Below are 19,880 nucleotides of genomic sequence, written 5' to 3'. Positions count from 1 at the left end.
GTGAGACATAAATCGTGCCCAATCTGGCAACATTCGAGGAGGCGCACTGCTTCAAGGGAGAGTGAGTTTTCTTTTCAGTGTAAACAAAAAATGAATGACCTCGAATTGAGTTATGATTAATTATTGTGTTGATTGAGTTTTGATGCGTGACTTTGATCAATTGTATGTAGTAGCGTGTGTTTAAAGGAAACGCCAGAGGGGAAAACATAGATGTGCTGCATCTAGCAGCAAAGTGTGTGTTCTTCACAATAAAAGTGTTTAAAGCGCTTCTAAATTGTGGATAAAGCACTTTCTAAAACGCCAAAATAATTGTCGCCAATCCTAGCGTCTAAAAGTCACCTTTTACTTAATGCCACCATGGTGTACCAGTACAGAATTTGAGACTATTGATGGTAACAACCTTTTAATAAATAAATTAAAGCCCTTCACATCCCAGTATTTCGGATTCATTTTAATGTTATGCACAAAATGAGCATTTAATTTAGAGCTGTAATTCCAATACCCTCTATTGGATATATACTCTATTAATTATATTGTCCATGGTTATTTGTATAGATACAATTGTTTGTTATTGTGTGTTGTTGTTGTTGTTGTTGTTGTTGTTGTTGTTGTTGTTGTTGTTGTTGTTGTTGTCTTATTTGGTTGCATCGAACAATGACCCTTAATCATATATTATATATATACAGTATGATGTTATATATATATATTGTATATGTTATACACTGTTGGAGCTTTACTTCCAAAATAATGGCCAAGCTGCCAATCATCTATTTCCGCTCGCTTGCCGTAGAACCGAGGCGATCACTTCCGTGTCGAGTCGTTGATTTAGCCCTGAATACGAGGAAGTCTTCTGCTGGTAAAAACGCAGTCTAATGAGTTTATATCTTCCGTTCGTACCCTTCCAGCTTAAATCTGTAAACAGGAGTATACACAATTCATTAAAAATACGTTTCTCGATCATCGGCACCAGGGTGAGTGTGTGACCGGGTTGGGCGAATGCCATTGTTGTCTATCTTGGTGATCCCAATGATTGTTGTGATCATTTTCCTATAGGTACCACAGCCTGTTTAACTCATGTCTAGTAACATACTGCTATTTGTGTGCTGTTTATAAGTGACCCTTACAACGATTGTTATCAAAATTAACAATTCCCTAACATTCAATTGTCACTAATTTCGTCTATTTTCTCGTGTATGACTTTCTAGACCACCAAATAGGCCTACAATGAATCTAGAAAGGGTCTCCAATGAAGAGAAACTCGGCCTGTGCAGAAAGTATTATCTAGGTAAGTGATTATTAAACCCCTAATGCTGAACGTTGAAACGTTCAATGGCTTTGATTCCTGCCTTCCCTCTGTTGGAATGGGAAGTAGGCTCCCCTAGACTGGATCACATGACGCTATGAAAGCCTTTATTCTAATCTAGGCCACATTCTTCAAGATGAGTGCCTTTATTGTTTGTATTCGTTTATTTTAAGAAGTAAGAATGGTGATGTGCGCCCTTTTTACACAATTTGAATTTTCTCTTTTAGGGGGGTTTGCTTTTCTACCCTTCCTCTGGTTGGTAAATGTGGTTTGGTTTTTCCAAGAGGCCTTCATTAAGCCTGCCTACACCGAACAACTTCAAATCAAAGCATGTAAGTGTCTAATCCGTTTATGCATGTAATGACCGAACTTCAAGTATGTTGTTGTTACTAAGATATTATGCATGTTGTGTATCTTCCCAGTCTGTTTCTTTAAGATTAGTATGTGGGCATTTGAGTAAGTACTTGAGTATTTAAGCACATTTCCAATACATCTTGGACAGGTTAACCCCCAACTTTAAGCTTGACAAGTTACCCTGAAATGAAAAGTAATACAGACAACGGTCCCAATCAATTATATTTGGACAAAAACACTTAGTTTACACTAATTATTCTTTGAAAGATAACATCTTAAGCTATATGTTAATTCATTACAGGATTATAGTTTATTATGGGCATAGCATCTTGAAGGTGCTCTAATAAGTGTGATTCTAGAGAGAGTGGAAGAGATTCTAAAACTAAACAACCCTAAAAAACGATCTATGTTTCTCCTCCATGTAGCAGTGTTGTATATCACGCACCTGTGATTGACTGGCACAAAAGAAATTCCTGGCTTGGTTAGAAATGATCCGGATGCGGTTTCAAATCTAAATAGCCTCATACAGAGGCAGGCATAGTCCATCTGAACATATGTGATCACAGGGCATTTTACTCACTAGTAGCTGATCGATGGCTATGAAATTTAAAACTCAAATTACACTCTTCCCTACAGCACCTTTCAGTTGTAAGGTCTAACATCCATAGTTTTTAGCTGTAGTTTTACAATATTGTTTTGTTTCATTTTAAATCTCTATTTGTTTATCATTGCCCGTGACAATTTTTCTGGGACATTTGCAACCTTCTCAGCCAATGTTTGTTTCTACAGTCATTGGTTTATGACTGCTCTCCCATGTTTATATAATGAAAATCACACTTTTCCATCTGATTCTGCCTGAATAAGTAAAGGTTTAGTTTTACTACGGTAGTGCTAACAATAACTGAATTCTGACAGCAGGATCTGATAGAGTAAACACTGGGTGTTCTAACGCGTGTCATTTCCTGTCAGATGTGAAGTGGTCGGGCCTGGGATTGGCCATCTGGGTGGCAGTGCTGACCACCTGGATTACCATATATCAGCACTACCGCGCTCAATGGGGCGAAGTGGGGGACTACCTCTCCTTCACCATCCCACTTGGCATTCCCTAAAACAAGAGTGTGTACACCAGCAAACGGCCCAAGCTGTCATTACCTGCCAATACGCATACTTCGAGCGCTCTGTTGAGTTTGACTATTAATAAAGGTTCAAGATGAATGTTGCAGTATGCAAGTGGGAATGTTTATGTGCATAATTGCTAGATGCAATAGATAGTTTTTCCCAAGGTTAAATGACAACCACTTTCCAACTGCTTTCTATTTTGTCAAATCAACGTTTTTGTGTTTGATGGTACCCTTTTTTTTTTACTTGCATAATACCAGTGAATAAATGTATATAAAATGTTGGTCCAACTTTCTTGTTTGAACCAAGATGATAAATGTGGTTATAAGGGGTGTAGCCGCTCAGGGAGACCTCGACCAATCAGGCTGATTGTTTCTAATCCAGTGTTTGACAGGCCAACATAAGTCTTTTAAAAGCATCCATCACATAGGCGCCTGTTGTGAAACTCTATCCTTATGTACGTCTCCAGCTCCAAGGCAAAGTCAGGGCCATTTTTAGACGGGCTAAGGCCTGAGTGACAGCTCTATATGCTCTGTATATGTTCCCCAGAGGAACATTACACTATTGGACACAATAGGTCAGAGATGTCAACAGGTAGGATCAGGATGAAGACTTGGTCATGAAGTGATACGCTGTCTCATACCCCAGCACTGCATGATGACAAAGACTGATCTAACTTGCTGTCTATCCATCTACCGATGGGTGGATTATTCCGGCCTGTGCATGAGCAAATATAGAATTGCGTGACACCAAGGTCACTACAACTTATTATTAGTCTCTGACGTTCGTATTATTCCAAACATTTCTGTTTCATTCAAGTTCTGAACTATTTGGACGGAGGGGGGAGAAAGCGAGAGCGCTTAATGACCTGTGCTGCGGCATGTGCGCCGTGCGCCCCCCTCCTGGTCTGGTTGGTCTGCTATTGGTCGGCTCATCAGGATGAATTTATTCATGCACACACACCCACACATGCACGCACGCACGCACACCAACAGGCGCGCAAGCGCACACAGACACACACACGAAATACAAACGTTAATGTGGTCATCTATTGCAATTTGATTGGTCCACATTTCAGAGCTAAGCCCGCTTTCTTTAGCTAATTTGTCTCATTACCCTGCGACAGCTGCATACCCGCCAAAACAATGGGCTGTCGTCCCGTGACTCAGGCCAAACACCCGCGGGCATTCGCATAATTGCTCCAGAAGAGCATCAAGGTGCCCCACACGGAATTCCCAATTTATTATGTAACCCGAGAATAAAAGCCGCCCATCACTGTGCGTAAGGGGGGCCGGTTCCAGACGGTTCCAGACGGCGCCAGCACGACTCGGTGACGGTCCCACTGGCTGCCAACACATTGCTGGCCGCTGCTTGTATTTCCTAACGGTAAGTGTCAATTTATTGCATCCAGGATCATGACCACTATCATCATCATCACCACCTGCTGACTTCCTAGGAAGAGAGGGGGAGGGTCCTACGAGTCCTGACGGGGCGCAGATTAAATAGCAAGGGTGGAGATGTTGACGCTCATAAAAGTTAGAGGTTCACAGGACACAGGATCCCGAGTGGAAGTACTGGAGTAGCACTGCTGACCACAAGTCTGCCCAGCAACAACTTCCACCACTTCATTTTTTCCAACAGATCTGGAGATGGACTTCGTTCTGCCCGCCACTCTACCCGCTACTGGGATCTCCTGGGAGAAGTTTCTGCCTCCTCTCCTACCGCAGTTAAACGGGATCTATGGACAAGCATCGGAGTTGGGTCTCCGTCTTCCAGAAGCCCGGCAGTCACCCAGTTCCACACAGGTAGGTCGGAGCACTTCATTCTGAATCAGAATCAGAATTACTTTTATTACATCCTATTGTCCACACGAGTAAAATTAGTATGCTTGGTTCCTCAACAACCGCATCAATACAAGATAAAGCAAATAAATATCAGTAAAAATAAAAGAACAGGTAAAAATATATATTGTGGTAGTTTGGTTCAGACTATGGGCTACACGTTACCGTGATTATGTTTATGATTTTAAAATAACATATTTCAGTCTGACACAATACTCCCACTAAAACGACCACCACATTATACAGATCAATATAAATTGTATTGTATAATTTATATGTATTGGAATGTTGTTCTGGTTGTTTGACCTACTGTTTATCTATTTGTATTTTTGGTTGTAATATTGTAATCGGGGCGTCATTTAAAAAGCGATCCTGCTCTAAATGGCCTTCCCTGAATAAATAAAGGTTCAATAAATAAACATTATGTCCAGAAGCCATGACAATGTCCATGTGTGGGCAGGTAAACTGCGACCCCAGCGGCTTCACGGTACACGTGGACGTGAAGCTCTTCAGCCCGGAGGACCTTCTGGTCAAGGTCCGCGGGGACTTCGTGGAGGTCCAGGGGAAGCACGAAGAGAAGAAGGTGGGCACTTGGGACTCATGTTTTTTTTATCACTTAGATAGGTATTGAAAACACTGCGATTACCTTGGTTGGCAACCTCGTACCAGTATAGATCATAATAATAAATAATACAATAAAATAAAGTAAGGATATTAAGAGAAACTAAGACAGTAATAAGTAAAGCCTAAAGTAAGCAAGCCTAAAACAGGCATTTGTGTGTTTGCTTGATGTTTCCTCCAAGCAGTCAGGCTCCTGGAGGAATCCACTACCCCCAAACCAACCCCACACACACTACAAAAGACACTTTAAATACATGTTTTTCTGTAATGCACAGCGTTTTTGCACTAGAATTAACCGTGGCTGGTACCACTACCACTTGATCACTTTACACATCTGCTACTTATTTTTACATATCTGTATTTACTTTATCTTGTATTGTTGTTGCTATGTGGCTGTTGAGGAACCAACGATAAGAATGTGACTGTTGTGTACTTTACAATTAGATGTCATTTAAGTGATTCTGATGTTGTCCCGTGTGTAGAAGGACGGATCCGGCACCATGACCCGACAGTTCAGTCGCCGCTACCGCATCCCAGAGGGAGTGGACACCATGGCGCTGGAGTCCGCCGTTTCCCCGGAGGGCATCCTCATCATCTTCGCTCCGATGCTCCCGATGCAACCCATACAGAGCTAGAGGGGTGTTGACGCTATGCACCAAGACACATCCCTTTTGCTATGTTTTTCAATAATGTGATGGCATATGTTTGGATTTCACACGCGCAAATAGTCCTAGGTTGCCATGACCCAGAACACGGTACACAGAACAGAGCAGCAAGTTCCTGGCACTGCTCAGATATTCCCACTCTCTGACATGTGTATATACTCGCCAGCGGATATTTATGTCAATGTTATAAAAAAAAGTCATTGTAAATATAATGTATTCAGAACTAACAACAAATTGGTTTTGCCGAGACAATCTATGCAATATATTGTTTACAATATGGAGAAAAAAAAGAGATCTTTCAAAAGTTAATGTTTTAATTTATATTTGTCACAGCATCTTTATAAATACATGATACAAATGCACTCTTTATGTATAAAATTAAAAAACAAAAGTATTGCAAGTGCTCCTTGGTTCAAGCTTCTTCCGCCACTGGTGTGAATTCCTCCAACAAGGAGTCCACTTGACTGAAAGAGAAGCAGAAAAACGTCATAAATTCAGCACGCAAATCAACCGTTACATTCCTCAAATGACATTTCCCCACGCACAAAACCTGGTTCATTCCTGGACCATCCAGGCAGGAATGAGACGATGATAAACTACACCAGTATGTCCATTTATAGGCTCTGCTTCGGTTAAATCACCTTATTTGGTCCTTCACTCGCGTCCTCTGCTTGCGTAGCACCTGCAGTAAACCATCGTCTCCGAACTCCTCTCCGTCGGAATCTAAACAAGAGACGCACGATAAATAATAAGGATCGGAAACGATTCCTTTTCCATTTGAGGGCAGTACGGCCACGACTTCCATTCAGCTTACATCCACAGATGATACATTAATGCATGCATTGTATTCAAATCCAACACTGTGGAATGTGTGTGCATAGTGCGGCACGCACGGAGGCCCGGAGCGTGGTGGCAACAGACTGGCAACATGCTTCTAGAATCCGGTCCCTGGTTCTGGAATGTCTGAGAGTATCTGCATCCAAAATATCCTCCTCAGTCAGCGCAAAGGGCTAAAGGTTAGAGCTACCCCCCGCTGGCGTCTCACCCTCGGCGTCGCGGAGCAGCTGTGAGAGGACCTCCTCGGGGGGCTGGGCGCTGCCGTCGGGACCCTGGGGCCGCGGCGGAGCAGGTGGGGCGCACCGCGGGGGGACGGAGGAGGAAGAGGCACGCCGCGTGGGGAACAGCACCTCGGAAACCGCCTGTCCGCAGCCAATTAAGAGCGTCGGCCATTTAGAGATCATGGAGAGTTACCCCAGGTAGAATTACACCACATAGAACTACACCCGGTAGAACTACCCCAGGTAGAATTACGCCACACAGAACTACACCAGGTAGAATTACACCAGGTAGAGTTACACCCGGTAGAACTACACCAGGTAGAATTACACCAGGTAGAATTAGACCACATAGAATTACACCCGGTAGAACTACACCAGATGGAACTACATCAGGTAGAATTACACCACGATTAGAATGACACACGTTTGCTTCCTAAAGTGCAGTTTAATAAACATAGTCCGTGCTAACCCATCACATTCACTGTGTGAATAAGGTCAATAGTACCGTACCTGTCGTAAGGCCAGGTGGACGGGAGACGGCGGGGCACATTGAGCAGAACAGACCCCCTGGTGGAGCGCTTGGCTCTTCCTCTGCCGTGTGTCTTTGTCGGGGGACAACCTTTGAGGCGCGGGCGCTGCCATGCTGTCCGGGCGGGGCCGCGAGCAGCCCCCGGTCTGAGGGCCCGGCCCGTCTCCAGCAGGGCGCCTGCGGGACAAAGAACAGAGCAGTCGGCGAGGGGCTTCGTCCCACGGCTCACGTGGTCCTATGAGACACAGGGTGGGCACGGCGTCGCACCTCTTCTGCTTCCTGTGGGCCGTCTTCTGCTCCTTGGTGTCAGAGCTCCGCTCGTCCTTTGTCGGCTCCGAGGAGCTGGGCGGGGGGGGACACGACTCTGGTTCCCGGCCGCCCGCTGCCGCGGAAGGGTTAGTCACGGTTCTAGCGGTTGGTCGAGAGTGTTTTGGGGCGATGTCGGTCGGGGCTTTGGGTGGCATTGTTGGAAAAGACGATGGCACCGGACCAGGGAATCCATCCCAGAGAGGAGGCTCCCTCGCCGGCTGGTGACTGGAGGCCGTTTGGCTGGACGCAGGACGGGGGGTGGATGTCGAGGGGGGGCCCGCGGTTGGGGGACACGGCCCGTGCGTTCCTTTACTCCCGTGTTGTGGCGTGGGGAGGATGGATGGCGGCGTTCTTTGCGACGGTTCGGGTCCCTGGTCCTGAGGCCGCTGTTCAAGAGACTGTTAAGAGGAAGGCGAATGAGGAGCTGTGAAGGACAGTACATGGGTCCAAAATATGTGTGAGTTTATACCATATGTTCCATGGAGCCACTGACTGAGGGCTGGTGGAGACTAGATGTCTGTCCAGCTGGAGGTGGCTGGTGCAGTAGGAGAGTAGGGTTCTGCCAGGCTGAAGGTGGTTGGTGGAGAGTAGGGTTCTGCCAGGCTGAAGGTGGTTGGTGCTGGTGGAGACTCGGGTTCTGCAGGGCTGAAGGTGGCTGGTGGGGAGTAGGGGTCTGCCAGGCTGAAGGTGGCTGGTGGAGAGTAGGGGTCTGCCAGGCTGAAGGTGGCTGGTGGAGAGTAGGGGTCTGCCAGGCTGAAGGTGGTTGGTGCTGGTGGAAGCTAGGGAACGGTTGTGAGGGGGCCGGGGGCCAGTGGCTGGCCTGCTCCATTTTCCTTCTCAACCGCCATTGGAAGAGGATGTCTTCCTCCGGGCGTTGACGACTAATGGAGGAAGATGGCGTGTAGCTGTTCTGCGAGGGGCCCACAGTGGCCGAAGATGAGCTTTTGTTACCTGTAGGTTCATGAAAAAAAACTGCATTTAGTAATACAGTATAACATGTATAATACACCATAACATAATGCAGTGTGACATTGTGTGTGTGTGGGGATGGCTGGTTTAAGCTGTGCACATTGATTGGTCAATGTACAACAGGTATGCAGCCACACCCAGTCCAAGAGTCCAATCAGCCGGACTTGGCCCAGGTGAGGCTGCTTAAACCAGCCGTCCCCCCCACACACACACACACACACACACATTCCACAAACACATTCAGTACAATATAACATAGTGCAGAACACAATCGTCTTAGGTTGAGGCTGCGGCTTACACGCGGTCGGTTCAATCGGACAGGGAAAGAAGGGTCTTCGGAACGGCTCATTCGCGCTGACGGGGGAGGATAAACCAGAGCCCCCGAGGCCCTCAGAGCTGACGACCAGGGAGCCACTGCTGACGGAGCTCTCACTGAGAGGGAATTTGAGAGAAGATACACCGTTAAGGGATCAAACGCCCCCCCCCACACTCTACCGCTCTGATCTGTGATCTGACAAAAATGATGATTATTGGGCATGATCATTTGATTGAGATTATTCCAAGTGATTAACCGATTTATTATGATCTTGTGGTCCCTAATGTATATAAAGTATATAAAAATGTATATAAAAATTCCAGGGGTTAAAAATCGCGACTTTGGTTAATATGCAATTTATTGTACCGCCCGCACACCCACACAGTGTTCCCACCTCCTCTGTAGCAGTCGGCTGGCCCTCTCCTGCACGCCCCCACTGTCCCAGCGGTCCCCCAGAGAGGAGTCAGACAGGTCCTGAGCAGGGACACAGGATTAACAAACCCCGGTACAAGCATAAGTAAAGTGTGTAACCTACCCACACACAATATAGGTAAGGAATGAACCGTGATGGGCTGTTCCGCGATGCATTGAGCTTATTTCCTGCGCTGTACAATAACACAATAACAATGACTACATCAAGGATCCAGCACCCAGTCTCAAGGGTCTTGAGCTGCTCTTTGGGTTTTGTTTTATGTTTATTTTTTGTGCCAGCAAGGAAACATCTGGAAGTTGCATTTGACCCTTGTTGTTTTGGTTGAATTTGTAGCACATTGATTTTAACGGTTAAAGGAAGAGGTGTCAAATGATTGAAAAATAAATGCACACCCTTGGAATGTTATTGGCCAATCAGAATCAAGTATTCAACACTGATGTTGTATAAATGCATACGAGCGTCAATAAAAAATCCAAATGCTTTTCATAGTAAAAATGAAAGCAAAATTATGCGATGATGAGTGTACATGCCTTTACTGTTATCTTTCCTGCATTTAACATGTTTTAGTTTGAATGAACTTCAAATGAACTCCTGCAGTATAACTTAAACAAGGAATACTAATGATTGATTTAGAAATTCTAAAAGTTTCAAGCTGGACATGTGGCATGGTCGTGGAATTTAAATATTTATCCCCACTAGAAATGTCACCCTTTACGTGCCGGCAGACAATCCAGCAGCAGGCCATAGACGGAACACACTTAGCACTTGACATTTCTCTTGTGTCCTCTAGAGAGATAAGGCTATGATTTGTGGTCGAGTCCATGATTGTATTCTGGGGTGTCCCATCTCACAGTGACGGTGAATCAAATATATTTAGTTACACGTTCACGCAGCTTAATATAGCAGTTGGCTGACCTACCAACGAGCTGATATCAAGTGGTTCCCTGTACGGTCTTGAGGTTCCGAGTTCCCCGCCTCTGCCAGGGTCCTGGTCTTCTTTCAGGGCAGCTGTTTCATCTGTTCCGAAACATGTCAGAAATAGCTCCGGTTAAAGCGGTGTGGTCATCGGCTGACGAGGATCAGTGTTGACATCATGAGGGGGGGGGGGGGGGGGGGGGCTTCGGTGTCGAGAGCCCACCCATGTCTCCTGAGTCTCGGGGTGTGGGACTAGAAGGAGGAGACGAGGGACTCATCCACCAGAAGAGTCGTGCCTCCTCTCTCCCGGCAGCAGGGGACACCGGTCGGCGCTCCGCCCGGCTCCTGGGCTCGCCGTAGCGGAAACGCTGGACGTACCTTCGAACGCAAGGAGACGTCGTTGACAGGAGGGGGGGGTTTTGTGGTGTGGGAGTTTTACACCGGGAAATAAATAACTAGTTCATAGATAGCGACACGGAGGCATAGAACATATTACATTAAGAAAGCTTTTGATTTATATTCAACATATTATATACTAAGGTATAACATGTCATTTCAATTAAGGAGAAATTGATTGGTAAAGGTATTCAGCACTGCAGCATTTATACGTTTCTAGGGAACGACCTGAAGCTATGCTTCATCACCAAAACCAGTTGTACCTTGCCAGAACTGAATCCTGTTGGTGGGGGGAAGACATGTTGAAACCCCCAGCAGAGGGTCCAGGCGGATCCGTGTTGGAAGGGAAGGCCGTCTTGCTGGAGGGAGATCCCTGGTCCGTCGAGGGCCAGGCCGGTCGGTCGTCTGCAGGGGTCTGGAGACGACAGGTGGGACCAGGTTTACTGCTCAGGCCTTGTTATTGTCTTTGCTCTGCTGTGCTCAGAGGGTTGGCCGGCTGGCCGGGCCGTCCAGGATCTGTTGTCTACGGAGTGTTACGGCTGGCTCGGAGGCCGTACATAATATGGGACACAACACGGAGGTTTTAAGTTCTTAAGTGTTGTTTGTTGACAAGTAAACATAAAGTACCTGAAAAACCAGGAAACTAACTACTACGGTGTTGCTGCTGTGAAGATGAGATTGGTTAGTTAGGAGACTAAATGGTCTCAACCTAATTGTCTGCAGGTGCTGACAACCAGGTTTAATCAATCGAATTCACTATGTAACAGGAGACAAAAAAAAGTGTGGTAGCCTATTTACCAAAGGAATACATGAACATGTGGATACAGTTCTATACAAAATAAAAGTTGTAAACATACTTTTTTGGAGCTCTTTTTCTGTGTGAGGTTCTGTCTGCGGGATGGGTGATAGCCAGTCTTCCTGCTCGGAAGAGGTGGCAAGGGATCCTCTCTGGTAAACACAGCCACGCTGTGAACAAACACAACATAACCATCACACCTGGCAAATGGCACCATCCATCTCACCACCGGTAACCTAGCTGAGATGAAGACGCCCCATAGTTCCTACCTGGACTTCATATCGACACAGATACTGCAGAACAGCTGTAGATGGAGCTCAGCATGGTGTCAGACGATTACAGACGCAGTTTAAACGCACATTTCTCATCAGCCTTCCGCGTCTGTTCACTTACTTCACCAAACAAAGTAACCATGGATTTAACCAAAATTCATGTGCATAACCTGGTCCTTCAAAAGGTCTCCTTCGTTTGGAAATATCAGTCAACAACCATTACGAGTTGTGGTTTACAATACATACCGTGGTGGAGATTGATTTATTTGATAAATAAACGACTTGGTATTAGTTCAGAGGCTGTTGTGTTGGACGAACGTTATGACCCCTCCATTAAGTGGGACCAATAGGCATTTGGTTTGCTTTGATGGACGTAGTGGTAAACGAATGACGCGGCGGGACCATGGACGTAGGGCGGGGCCACGCAACACTTGCACCTATCAGTGTAGCGGAAGATGACAGCGCGCGGAAGAGGAAAGTCTCCAAATGTTCAAAACGTAAACAAGCTAGTAGGCTAACCCAGCTAGCTCCACAACGGTAACGATATCTGACTAAGAAAGCTTCATATGAGCCATTTATCTGATTGTCTTTTATTGAATCGTGATTGCTTCCGAGCGTGGAAATAAAAATGTAATATAATTATAAACATATATCACATAATTTACTGTTACAGTTGTGGTTATAGAGTAATTTATGTGAGAAATGTATTGCTAGTCAGGCCATCGAATGGTTATTAATGTCTGGTTTAACTATATACGATTCATTATTCATAAAGATAATATTGCTGGCTTCCTCGCCATCAGCAAAGGAAACTTGACATAATCTCGATTTGTTGTTAAATATCCCAGCTTTGATGAGGTACTGTACACTGCTGTCGGTCGTTGGTTGGTGGTTCTGTGAAGCCTCTGTTTTGTGTCTTATTGTGTATCTTATTGCGTATCTGGTAGATCACCATGCACCACCTCAAGATCAAGACGGAGAGACCTGGTGAGATATGATACGTAACCTGGTTGTAGCTCTCAGATCACCAATCACGTCTGTGTTATCCCACTAGACCTGACCCTAGGATAACCCATCACTCTTCTGTATTATCCCACTAGACTTGAGTTACAACCCTAAAACCACTTTTCTGTATTATCACAGAATAAGAATACTAATCACTCTTCTATATTGTCCCACTGGACCTGAGTTCTACCCTAGGATCACTCATCACTATTCTGTATGATCGCATAGTTAGATCACTTATAATTCTTCTTTATTGTCCCTCTAGACTTGAGTTAAAACCCTAAGATCACTAATCACTATTCTGTAATATTGCATCCTAAAATCACTAATCCCTATTCTGTATTATCTCACTAGACTTACTTATAACTCGATGATCACTAATCACTATTCCGTAATATCGCATCCTAAAATCACTAATCACTATTCTGTATTATTTCCCTAGACTTACTTGAGTTCTAGGCATACAATCACTAATCACTATTCTGTGTAATCTCATCCTCAATTCACTATTCTGTATTATTTAACGAGACTTGTTACCCTAAATTCACTAATCACTATTCAGTATTTTCTCACCAGACTGATGGGATGCAATAATATTGTTTTGCATGAGACTTATATTCTTATATAGTTCTAAGTGACTGTTTAGGATAGATACCATGATATTTGCTGAATTTTACCTGGCTACCATTTATTGCGGATGTAGTAATGTTAACAGAAAGGGCTTGACATGTGTGCAGATCAAGAGGGGAGTGTTGCTCGCAGTCGTTTGGATGCCGTCTTGCAGGTTCTGGTTGAAAAGAATGACACTGAGAGGTGGGTCGACCTATCTGCACATTTCAACATGAATAAAGTTGTTTATGTGGAGTAGTTGGAAGCCAACATGACCTTACTCTGCCTAGTGAGCAGAACGAAGACGATGCTGGGAAGATGACAGCAGACTCTCTCAACAAGTAGGATTTTAAACAGACGTTTATGCAACTTTTATTCAATGTATAACCTACTTCACATTCATTAACCAACGTGTGGTTTTGTTTGCTGCATTCCCAGGGACTTGTCTCCTTTGTCTGCTGGAAAACGGTAAGGGTTTTAATGAGAGCAGATAGCTGTTGCAGATGTATGTTGACAATTTATAACATTTCTCTATTATGGAAACTATTATGGAACCAATTTTTATGGACAACTTGGATAATAACTTTGTTGGCATCAACGCCACAGCTTGGAAGGAGAGAGCAAGAGTGTGTAGACGGCAATTAAACTAGTTTAGTGCAAATTTCTCTCTTATCTCTCTCCATAAGGGTCGTGCATTTCATCATCACATCGTCATGACTGCCAACATTTTAGTATCCTAGGTGTGTGGGGATGATAGTTATTATGTTGGAAGTAGTGTTTCCTGGGGCATTGTTTGGTTATTAATCTTGAAATGATTTGTAATTATGGGGACATTGTTGTTTGAATCTCCAACAGCGTTTCTCATGTCAGAGGTTGCAAATCAACGTTTTCATTAGCCTAGGGTACGGTAGTACACATTTGTTTAGGATTTTACAGTATTAGCATAACTGGTGATTAAAGCGAGACAAGTTTGTATATTCTTTTAATGCTTACCTGGAACTTGTAATATCAACATTAGAGGTCTCACTGACCACCATTTTATAAAAATGTACATGATTTTAGCATGAAAAGATAAAGGGTAGACAGCAGTTAATGTTCCCGGACTCCCCCACTGCAGATCATCGTCTCGGTTCCCTCAGCATCGACGGAAGAAGAGAAAGGAAATGGAGGATGGCCTACCAGAGAGCAATCAGCTCAAACAGAGTGAGCATCACTAGCCGTTTAAATCATGGCCTCTGGCTCATTGCGTGTGAACAGGCGGTAAACATGTATTAAAGGGTCTTAGCATGTTGGAACCCCCCTTTCCTCATGTCGCTGGCGGTGGTTGGATGTTAATATCCGTTGAGGGGAGCTGGACGTTAAGCCAAATAGGCAGAAAGTGTGAAATATTGCCTTGAGGAAGTGAGGCAATACATATACATATTGTCAACACTTTGTAAATTAGTAATGTCTGACTCATAATCATTCATGTGTGACCAATACAAAACCCATCAGTGAAAATAGTTATCTTTCAGTCTCTTTACTGCCGTACAAAATCTTTATTTTGGGTTTAACCTGAGCACTGCATGTTTCATTCATCTTTGACATTTCAACGCATAAACCTTGCATTTTTCTGTGTAAACAACGTCATCCAATCAATGAATTGATCAAATAATCATCCGACTAATTGAGTGTATGAAGTAAATAGTTGATATTTTCTATTCTTCTATTTTTATTTTATTGTTGACCAAACACACTTCAAAAGTAAAATCCCAGGCATTAAGGCTGCTTGGTATCGTCTCCGAGTGATATTTCCTAGTCCCCCCCCCGGTTACCGTCGGTCCTCTGTGGTTCCTCTGCCCCTCAGACACGTACGTCATCAAGCTGTTTGACCGCAGCGTGGACCTGGCCCAGTTCAACACCAGCAGCCCGCTCTACCCCATCTGCCGCGCCTGGATGAGGAACAACCCCGCCGCCCCGGAGCAGCCGGCGTCCCCGGGCCCCCCGGAGCCCCCCGGGGGGGGGGAGGAGGTCTGGCTTGGGAGCAGCGGTGCCCCTGGGGGGGGGGGGGGGGGGGGGGGGGGATATGTGCCTGATTGATTGGTTATTGAAAGAGGAGACCGATGTAATGGATGTTCATGGTGGGAAGGTCGTAGGAGAATGGAGTACGAAGGAGTTTGAACCAATATGAAGGAGTATGTAGGACAAAGGAGTATGTAGGACAAAGGAGTATGTAGGACAAAGGAGTATGTAGGGGTATCTAGAACGCAGGAGTACCTTGTTTGAACAGTGGAAAGGATCTATGGGTCTATTTTAGGTTAGAGCAAAAGTAATATTTACTTTACAATTGTAATTTTAAATTCAAGTGCGTGTGTGTTGTATGTGTGAACTGACGTCCCTGTGTCTGTCCTCCATGGGGGTCGCCAGATAACCGACATGCTGAACGGAAAGCCCCAGGGTGTGTACAGCCTCCCTCCGCCCACCCCCTGCCCCGTCAGCCTGTCGGGACAACCCCTGAACCTCAGGGTCCCGGCCACGGAGAAGCCCACCGTATCCAAGGTAACGCCGGGTTCCGTGGTTCACGTGGTAGAAGCGAGGTGAGGGAACAGTGGTGTTTAGTCCCAGGATGTGTTCTCCGCCCGACAGCTGGCCGTGGATCAGTTTCCTGTTCCCGGCGCCCTCCTTTGTGACCACATGGAACGATGGAAAAAGATACGACAAAAGTAAGTCAGATGTTTAGTTTTGCATGTAGCAGTGTTTTCGGGGTTAGGGATGTCGTTGTTATTTCGAAGAGAGATCAATGTTGTGGCGTGGTGTCTTGCAGGTGGAAGGAATCCTCCAACCGAAACCAGATGAGATACAGCGAGAGCATCAAGATCCTCAAGGAGATGAAGGAGATGTACGATCAATGAGTGTGATTGTACATATATTTCGAGCCTTCAGCCTTAAAGAGCTGATATTGGATTTGGCCCTTGGGAGAAATGGGTGTTCCCATTGAGCTGAGATTGTTTTGCTGTATAAGATATATTGGATAGTATGTGCTGTGGTTAGTGACCAAGTAGATCCAACTCATTTCAATATATTTCCCCAGAAACATTGATGATCACCCCTGCTACATCCAGGTGCTAAACCATTCCCATGAGAAAATAATTATCATGGGCTTGATATACAAACAAAATGCAAACTAGCAATGGGGACTAATGCCGAGGTCATGAGAGTTTCAAGGAATAGCATGTTTTAGTTGTGCTCGTTAACGTATATTTAAACAGAAAAACGACGTATGGGCTGCTGCTCGATGCTTTTTGTATTTTTACATGAATTAAAAATAAATGTTTACAAATATTCTGTTCATTGCCACGCCTTTCAAGTGGAGGATGTTCGTAAAATATGGCGGAAATGAAACACTAGATGTAGTTAGCATCATTTGCAAGATAATTTCCCACTCTATAATATACAGTATTCTACACTGAGACCGATCGCATTGACTCAGCCCCGAAGTGCTGCTTCAGAGCCCATCCTAGTAGACTGGGTTCAGAGCCCATCCTAGTAGACTTGGCTTTAGTAGGTTCTTGTTGGTATATATCTAAAGGTGAAATATTATACCATCAGGTTTGAGTGTGATTAGCTGTTACAAGCAGTTTTAGAAAATCTGCCTCTTCTGACATCACTAGTGTGCGTGTCTCCCTAGATGTATGACGGATATATGAGCAACGTTTGCTACAGTCCACTGGTTAGGCTGGTAGACTGATCTATCCAGCATACATCTAGGTGGACACGCCCACTTGTGATGTCAGAATAGGCAGATTTCCAAAATGGCTTGTAACGGCTAATCGCACTCACCTTACAAGTGCTGAATTAAAAGGGCACACTGGAGTATAAATGGCAGATGGAGTCGTAGCGTATATCATGTCCCAAATGAACCCTAAAAGTCCACCTTTTCCATTCATCCGAATGAGAACAGTCCTGGACTCCTGGCCATGGTAGAACTGGTATTGCAATGTTTAGCTGAATGCGTTGGTCTACTTTTATTTCTTTGGAAATTATGGTGGCCACTAGATGGTAGCACAGTACTTTTGACTACATGCGTGGAGTCAATTTCTACATTTAAGTCAAATTTAGTTTTTTTAAATCGTTGTAGCCCTACATCACCTTGGATTTGAGTGTTTTAATGCATGGAGGGACAATTTCGACATTTCGTACTTTATACAGTTTTTTTTTATGCATGCCAAATGAAATACCACGTTACTATATACTTTACCGTTAATTACAGTGTATGTACCTAATGTGTTCCCCAAATCAGTGGCTCCCAACAATTGACTTCCCGTGTGACACTAAATGGTCATCAGGACCTTTCGCGGACCGCCTCATGCCTTCAGCGCCCCCTTCATACACAATTATGCCGCAGGAAGGCCATGACCAACAATCAAGTCAAGTCATCAATTTGATATCAAGACAAATAATATGATGAACATTTTATTTTCCATCATTGACCGCAGTCTTTATAATGGCAGTCGACTGTCAAACAGCATTTAACAAAGATGTTACAGGTAGAACATTTAGAAACAAATACAATACAAACCATTCAGTGGATTGTGCATATAAACACTTCAAGAGCTTCAAGCACAATATTTAAATGCTTAATACAGGATATGCTTCATAGGCCTTCCTGGTAGCGTTCACTGTTGTAAATGTTTACTAAATTAATTCACATGAATTCAAGCTAGGGGTTGGTCTGTTGTGGATTGTTTATTCCTCACCAGTAGGAACTTGGGTGAAGGTTTCTGCTATGGTTGCAGATGTTTTGTTCTTCCTGTTAGCTGAACCAGACTCAGACCTCCTAAAAAGGCGTGAGGTATTAGATCGGGAATTATTTGTAGCAAAGAACAGGTAGTCCTCAGCCAATGCAGTCTCCAGGACATGAAACAGAGATTGTTTGAGCTTCTTTATAAATTCATCACACATGAAGACGTAGAGCAGGGGGTTCAGGCAGCTGTTTACCGTGGTCAGGTTTGATGATAATGGTCCCAAAAATCTTCGAATTGTGAAAATGTTGTCCTTGTTGCCATATGCTTCTATATACTTATGCACGTGGTAGGGGACCCAGCATACTACAAATGCAAGGATAATGGCAACAATAATGCGGAGAGATTTCCTACTCTTAGCTCGGTTGAAGCGCCTCATTCGCATACCTATGGCCACATAAGACCCCGTTATGGCCAGCATGGGGATGAGGAAGCCCATGAAGAATTGGAAGTGAGTGAGGGCCAGTTTATTGGCCGTCTGGGACAGTGCACAAACAGTGAAATGCATTCGGACGTAAACACATCTAGAATGTCCATAGGGTATGCTGCAGGCCAGAGAAGCCAGCCAGATGCAAACACATATGAGCTGAGCTTTCCGGACGGTCCTGTGGTTCTGGGACCACACCACCACCCATGTGCACAGGCAGCGATCCACACTTATGGCCGTCAGGAAGAAGACGCTGGCAAACATGTTGCCGATGGCGATGACGGAGCTGAGTTTGCACATAAACTCTCCGAAAGGCCAGTGGTAGTCCTTGGCCAGGGAGATGATTAGGAAGATCAGAAAGCTGGTGAAGAGGAAGTCAGCCAAAGCCAAGTTGAGAAACCAGATTGAGTTGACTGTTCTTTTCATTCTGAAACCGGTCACATAGATCACCAAGCCATTCCCCACCGTTCCAAACAGGAACACCAGACAAAGGATGATCAGCGAAATTGTATTCATGTATTTATGAGGATTCGTTGGCCTTTGATTATTGGCAACTGGCGCTGCTGTCGAAGTGAGGTTATCAGTTGAATCTGCCAGCAAAGAAAGGTCTGGTTAGAATAGTGGCAGCCTTCTTTTATTTAAGGAGGGCTTCTAACAGCATATCATATCACTTGCAACATGCACATTTGAGACGCTTTAGGAATGCTTATCATGAGTGTATTTTTTCTAAATCATGTTTTGAGTATCTGGGTTTGTTTATAGTCACCGAGTTAGTTAATGGATACATTTTTTTGTTTGTTTCTAAGCAGTTATATTTAATGTTACTGTAGGTAAACATAAAAAAAACAGTTCAGGTTAGCATCTTAACAATAAAAAAACATTTATATTTCATGTTACTAAAGGAAGACATTAAAAAACATTTATACTTCATAATACTCTAGGTAAACATAAATATAAAAAAATATGGTTTAGACAAACAGTACCTGTTTCCATGTTTCTGTCGATCCACCAACCCTTATCTCAACAGTACAGTCTCCACCACTGAACAAGCCACTTAGTAAAGAGACTCGACAGTCCCTCCTACTAAGTCTCGGGCTACGCCCATACTACCGCTCTCACATTTCACATGTATGCAAAGAAGATGCCAAAAAAATAAAAATAT

At 44.4% G+C, this 19,880-nt stretch overlaps 5 protein-coding genes across 13 annotated transcripts; 3 read left to right on the top strand and 2 right to left on the bottom strand.

Moving 5' to 3' along the window:
- Window positions 1-780: 780 nt before the first annotated feature.
- psenen (presenilin enhancer, gamma-secretase subunit) lies at window positions 781-3,059 on the top strand. The gene is made up of 4 exons (XM_060064320.1): window positions 781-971; window positions 1,206-1,285; window positions 1,531-1,635; window positions 2,627-3,059. The coding sequence occupies exons 2-4, from the start codon at window positions 1,225-1,227 to the stop codon at window positions 2,764-2,766; spliced, it is 306 nt and encodes a 101-aa protein (XP_059920303.1). The 5' UTR covers window positions 781-971; window positions 1,206-1,224; the 3' UTR covers window positions 2,767-3,059.
- A 951-nt stretch (window positions 3,060-4,010) lies between these two features.
- Window positions 4,011-6,299, top strand: hspb6 (heat shock protein, alpha-crystallin-related, b6). Its single transcript, XM_060064315.1, has 4 exons — window positions 4,011-4,162; window positions 4,418-4,581; window positions 5,078-5,200; window positions 5,721-6,299. The coding sequence occupies exons 2-4, from the start codon at window positions 4,426-4,428 to the stop codon at window positions 5,871-5,873; spliced, it is 432 nt and encodes a 143-aa protein (XP_059920298.1). The 5' UTR covers window positions 4,011-4,162; window positions 4,418-4,425; the 3' UTR covers window positions 5,874-6,299.
- Window positions 6,200-12,244, bottom strand: proser3 (proline and serine rich 3). 4 transcript variants are annotated; one of them, XM_060064259.1, is made up of 14 exons: window positions 12,143-12,244; window positions 11,894-12,016; window positions 11,686-11,794; window positions 11,092-11,243; window positions 10,656-10,810; window positions 10,437-10,534; window positions 9,479-9,558; window positions 9,067-9,200; window positions 8,269-8,750; window positions 7,758-8,197; window positions 7,472-7,667; window positions 6,949-7,102; window positions 6,545-6,626; window positions 6,200-6,367 (listed from the first exon to the last, which is right to left on the bottom strand). In XM_060064259.1, the coding sequence occupies exons 2-14, from the start codon at window positions 11,902-11,904 to the stop codon at window positions 6,316-6,318; spliced, it is 2,145 nt and encodes a 714-aa protein (XP_059920242.1). In that variant the 5' UTR covers window positions 11,905-12,016; window positions 12,143-12,244; the 3' UTR covers window positions 6,200-6,315. The 4 variants fall into 4 exon arrangements, with proteins under 4 accessions (XP_059920242.1, XP_059920245.1, XP_059920243.1 ...); XM_060064262.1 differs by having other exon boundaries at window positions 8,269-8,450; window positions 8,523-8,750; window positions 11,894-12,228; XM_060064260.1 differs by having other exon boundaries at window positions 7,758-8,185; window positions 11,894-12,228.
- Window positions 12,245-12,318: 74 nt separating this feature from the next.
- lin37 (lin-37 DREAM MuvB core complex component) lies at window positions 12,319-16,416 on the top strand. Of its 6 annotated transcripts, none has more exons than XM_060064308.1 (11): window positions 12,319-12,433; window positions 12,672-12,754; window positions 12,844-12,883; window positions 13,639-13,714; window positions 13,801-13,851; window positions 13,949-13,978; window positions 14,628-14,713; window positions 15,357-15,520; window positions 15,917-16,048; window positions 16,136-16,212; window positions 16,314-16,416. In XM_060064308.1, the coding sequence occupies exons 3-11, from the start codon at window positions 12,850-12,852 to the stop codon at window positions 16,399-16,401; spliced, it is 738 nt and encodes a 245-aa protein (XP_059920291.1). In that variant the 5' UTR covers window positions 12,319-12,433; window positions 12,672-12,754; window positions 12,844-12,849; the 3' UTR covers window positions 16,402-16,416. The 6 variants fall into 6 exon arrangements, with proteins under 6 accessions (XP_059920291.1, XP_059920290.1, XP_059920292.1 ...); XM_060064309.1 differs by having other exon boundaries at window positions 12,374-12,526; XM_060064307.1 differs by lacking the exon at window positions 12,672-12,754 and having other exon boundaries at window positions 12,328-12,433.
- Window positions 16,417-17,949: 1,533 nt separating this feature from the next.
- Window positions 17,950-19,831, bottom strand: LOC132467159 (C3a anaphylatoxin chemotactic receptor-like). The gene is made up of 2 exons (XM_060064289.1): window positions 19,702-19,831; window positions 17,950-19,308 (listed from the first exon to the last, which is right to left on the bottom strand). The coding sequence occupies exons 1-2, from the start codon at window positions 19,709-19,711 to the stop codon at window positions 18,236-18,238; spliced, it is 1,083 nt and encodes a 360-aa protein (XP_059920272.1). The 5' UTR covers window positions 19,712-19,831; the 3' UTR covers window positions 17,950-18,235.
- Between the last annotated feature and the right edge of the window lie 49 nt (window positions 19,832-19,880).

Source organism: Gadus macrocephalus, chromosome 11 (genome assembly GCF_031168955.1).
Source record: "Gadus macrocephalus chromosome 11, ASM3116895v1".
NCBI classification, from domain to species: Eukaryota; Metazoa; Chordata; class Actinopteri; order Gadiformes; family Gadidae; genus Gadus; species Gadus macrocephalus.
The sequence above is the reverse complement of the archived record's forward strand: the minus strand, read 5'-3'. Positions and strand labels throughout refer to the sequence as shown.

Bases quoted from the DNA above. Each gene is read 5' to 3' on its own strand.
- lin37 (XM_060064308.1), top strand. From the start codon at position 12,850: ATGCACCACCTCAAGATCAAGACGGAGAGACCTG. The intron at 16,049-16,135 runs GTAACGCCGGGT...TCCGCCCGACAG, and splicing joins AGAAGCCCACCGTATCCAAG to CTGGCCGTGGATCAGTTTCC. The intron at 16,213-16,313 runs GTAAGTCAGATG...GGTGTCTTGCAG, and splicing joins TGGAAAAAGATACGACAAAA to GTGGAAGGAATCCTCCAACC.
- psenen (XM_060064320.1), top strand. From the start codon at position 1,225: ATGAATCTAGAAAGGGTCTCCAATGAAGAGAAACTCGGCCTGTGCAGA. The intron at 1,286-1,530 runs GTAAGTGATTAT...TTTCTCTTTTAG, and splicing joins GTGCAGAAAGTATTATCTAG to GGGGGTTTGCTTTTCTACCC. The intron at 1,636-2,626 runs GTAAGTGTCTAA...ATTTCCTGTCAG, and splicing joins ACAACTTCAAATCAAAGCAT to ATGTGAAGTGGTCGGGCCTG.
- proser3 (XM_060064259.1), bottom strand. The intron at 9,559-10,436 runs GTAGGTCAGCCA...GTCCCTGCTCAG, and splicing joins CACTTGATATCAGCTCGTTG to GACCTGTCTGACTCCTCTCT. The intron at 8,751-9,066 runs GTAAGCCGCAGC...ATGAACCTACAG, and splicing joins TCCGATTGAACCGACCGCGT to GTAACAAAAGCTCATCTTCG.
- hspb6 (XM_060064315.1), top strand. From the start codon at position 4,426: ATGGACTTCGTTCTGCCCGCCACTCTACCCGCTACTGGGATCTCCTGG. The intron at 4,582-5,077 runs GTAGGTCGGAGC...ATGTGTGGGCAG, and splicing joins AGTCACCCAGTTCCACACAG to GTAAACTGCGACCCCAGCGG. The intron at 5,201-5,720 runs GTGGGCACTTGG...TCCCGTGTGTAG, and splicing joins GGAAGCACGAAGAGAAGAAG to AAGGACGGATCCGGCACCAT.